The sequence below is a fragment of the Myotis davidii genome, unplaced genomic scaffold (assembly GCF_000327345.1).
Source record: "Myotis davidii unplaced genomic scaffold, ASM32734v1 scaffold143, whole genome shotgun sequence".
NCBI lineage: Eukaryota > Metazoa > Chordata > Mammalia > Chiroptera > Vespertilionidae > Myotis > Myotis davidii.
In genome coordinates, this window is record NW_006294876.1 from 5429464 (window position 1) to 5432473 (window position 3010).

The 3010-nt window shown below is 38.8% G+C and overlaps 1 protein-coding gene across 2 annotated transcripts in view; it reads left to right on the forward strand.

The window, feature by feature from the left end:
- The window catches only part of CTNND2 (catenin delta 2), a 339572-nt gene that overhangs the window by 283492 nt on the left and 53070 nt on the right, over positions 1 to 3010 (forward strand). For both annotated transcript variants that reach the window (XM_006769453.2, XM_006769452.2), the window contains one exon: positions 1743 to 1953. In XM_006769453.2, the coding sequence (XP_006769516.1) occupies positions 1743 to 1953 (211 nt within the window). The remainder of the gene's footprint in view (positions 1 to 1742; positions 1954 to 3010) is intronic.

The following is a 3010-nucleotide window of genomic DNA, read 5'->3' on the forward strand; positions in this document are numbered from 1 at the left end:
GAGAAATATCTCTGAGAAGGAAACATTTGAGCTGAGGCCTGAGTGCAACATTGGCAGTTGTCAATAGTGGGAAGAAATTCCAAGGTGATGGATGTTCAAAAATCTGGGCGCCCTGGCCGGTGTGGCTTAGTTGGTTGAGCATGTCCCAGTGGTTCAGAGGTCACTGGTTCGATTCCTGGTCAGGGCACATGCCCATGTTGTAGGCTCAATCCCCAGGAGGGTGTGTGCAGGAGGCAGCCAATAGATGTCTCTTTCTCATCGATGTTTCTATCTCTCCCTTCCTCTCTCTCTCAAAACAACAACCACAATATATATATATATATATTAAAAGAAAGTAAATGTGCTACATTTTAGGGGTTTTCAGGCAAACCATTTTGTCACACATTTCTCAGCTATCATAAAGTGAATGAAGACATTTTCCTATTTCAGTAATTTCGACATCAGCATTTTTTGGTCCCAGCTAAAATAAGTCACCTATACATAGATAGGACAAGAGAAGATACCAAAATTACAAGGGCTTATGTTTTATTTTTACTGCCTGGAATTAAGATATTGTTGCTTCCTCCCAAGAGGTTCCTTTTCCTACCCCCAGGCACTAAGCACAAGAGAATTAGACAGCTAAAAAGAGGCTATCCCTTACAGGCATGTATGGAGGGAAAATATTTCAAATAGTTTCTAGCTGTTAGCTAAACATGTCTAATAAGGGATGGGAGGTAAGGAAGGGTTTTAACTTTGGACATGTGCCAATTCTAAATGAAAAATTCAAGAACAGCCAACTTTGCTGCAGGCACTCATTTACTTAGTTCCAGGGGTAAATTAATGGAACAGAATTGGAAGCTGCAGGTGGGATGAATTAATTGTCTTGCGGGGTTATTGGTAATGCCTAAAGTGCCTTGTAAACTAGAAGTACTTTATAAAGATGTCATTATAAGTACCTTTGTCATTGGGAGTGGCAAAATTAATAATGATAAAACAAATTAAGGATGCAAGTTGGATTTTATTTTATTTTCACATGAAGAAAAACATGTCAAATTAGGAAATGTTATATGGTAGAACCATACCAGGAAATCCTATCATTGAGACAAGCAGATTATCCAGTTACTCTGGTTCAAAAGACACCTAGTTATATATTATTTGTAAAACTTCTCTCCCTCACCTTATATGTTTCTCTTTGCTTCATAGGGGCCAGAACACAGAAGTAATATATTGATCATGCTCTTCACATATTTGCGGTGTGACTCTTGTAAAATAATACAGGTCCCAACATAGCTCCCATCAAAGCATTTTTGTGGTTACGTTAGAATTTACTGTGTTTTCTTGACTTCTGTGAATGCCAAGTAGTAAACTACTGATTGTTAACATCTATCCATGCCTAGGTGCTCAGTAACCCTTGTGTGTTAAATGCTTTCCACATATTTACTAACTTAATCTTAACAAAAATCTTGTGAGATCTATCCCACCATTGTTCTTGCTTTACAGATGTGAAAAGCTGAGGTTTAGAGGCAATGAAATAACTTGCCCAAAGGTTCAATCTAAGACCATGCATTCACCATGAGGAAATACTGTGTTCTCTGTATGTGTTCACAGTTACCCAATGGAGACTAATTCAGTAACAGGAAACAGACAAGATTGCATTAATCTTATCTCTTGTGTTTCTTTTTCTCCCCTGTTCCCACCTCTCCCTCTGTCCTTTCCCCCCATTTTACCCTCATTTCAACTCTTCCCTTTATTTTTTCTTAAAGGCAAATATGCCATGCGAGACCTGGTCCACAGGCTTCCAGGTGGGAACAACAGCAACAATGCAGCAAGTAAGGCCATGTCGGACGACACGGTGACAGCCGTCTGCTGCACCCTACATGAAGTGATCACCAAGAACATGGAGAACGCCAAGGCCTTACGGGATGCAGGTGGCATCGAGAAGTTGGTTGGCATCTCCAAAAGCAAAGGAGATAAGTAAGTCAGATGGTATTGGTAGAATGGGTTCTAAGTGTGCCCGACAGTCCCTGGTAATGGGTAATACTATCGAATGTCACTGGAAAGCATTTGGCTCTGCTAATCAAGAGAAGAAGAAAAAAGCAAATGGTTTCCAGTCTTCCCACCCCAGAGTCTCACTGGTAATTTCAATTTGATTAATAACTTATGACTCGGTTGACTACTGTGGTATTGGGAGGTTCTTTCACTATAGATTATCCCAGAAATGTTCTTTATTTGAATGAAATTTCTTTATGGAATAGTCACTTGTTGCATCTCATTGTTTCTTTATCTTTTTTTTCCCCACAATGTTAACAATCTGGATTTACATGTTTAATAAGAAGTGTTGCACTGAGTTGAGTCAAGCATCGTCCAAGTTATAGTCAGTTTCATCCATTCTTTCATGTAATTTATCTCCTGTTTATATAGTGGCTAATTTGGGGTTTAAAACAAGTTTTTATAGCTACAGATGTCCTCCTCTCTCACATTTATTTGGTTATTACCTCTCACCACTCTTAAAATGAATACAGAAGCATTGGTCTGAATCTTAGCACTAAACTCACCATTCATCATTCAGCTGTTACAACAGTAGTCAGAGAGAGACATCCATGTCCTTCTAGACAGGCTTTAATAAAATAGAAATTCTTTATTTAAAATAAAAGTTTGGGAATTGGGGATGATTTTATAATTGGAAAAGGGAGGAATATCAATTTACTATAGTTAATTAATAAAATGCTTGCAAATCTGTCTGCCTTATATTGTCCTTTAAAAAGCATTTATAGAAATAAATTTAATTCAAACCTGGTTTTTAAATTTAATATGAGAAAACACAAATAAAAAAATGGACCTACCTATGGTTTTCCATGTTATGTATCTATAAGTTTTATTTTTAAAGTAGAGGCCTGGTTCATGGATTTGTGCACCAGTGGGGTCTCTTGGCCAGGCCTGTGCCCTCTTGCAATTCGGGACCCCTCGGGGGATGTCGAACTGCTGGTTTCAGCCCAATTCCCTGCAGGCCAGGCCGAGGGACCCCACCAGT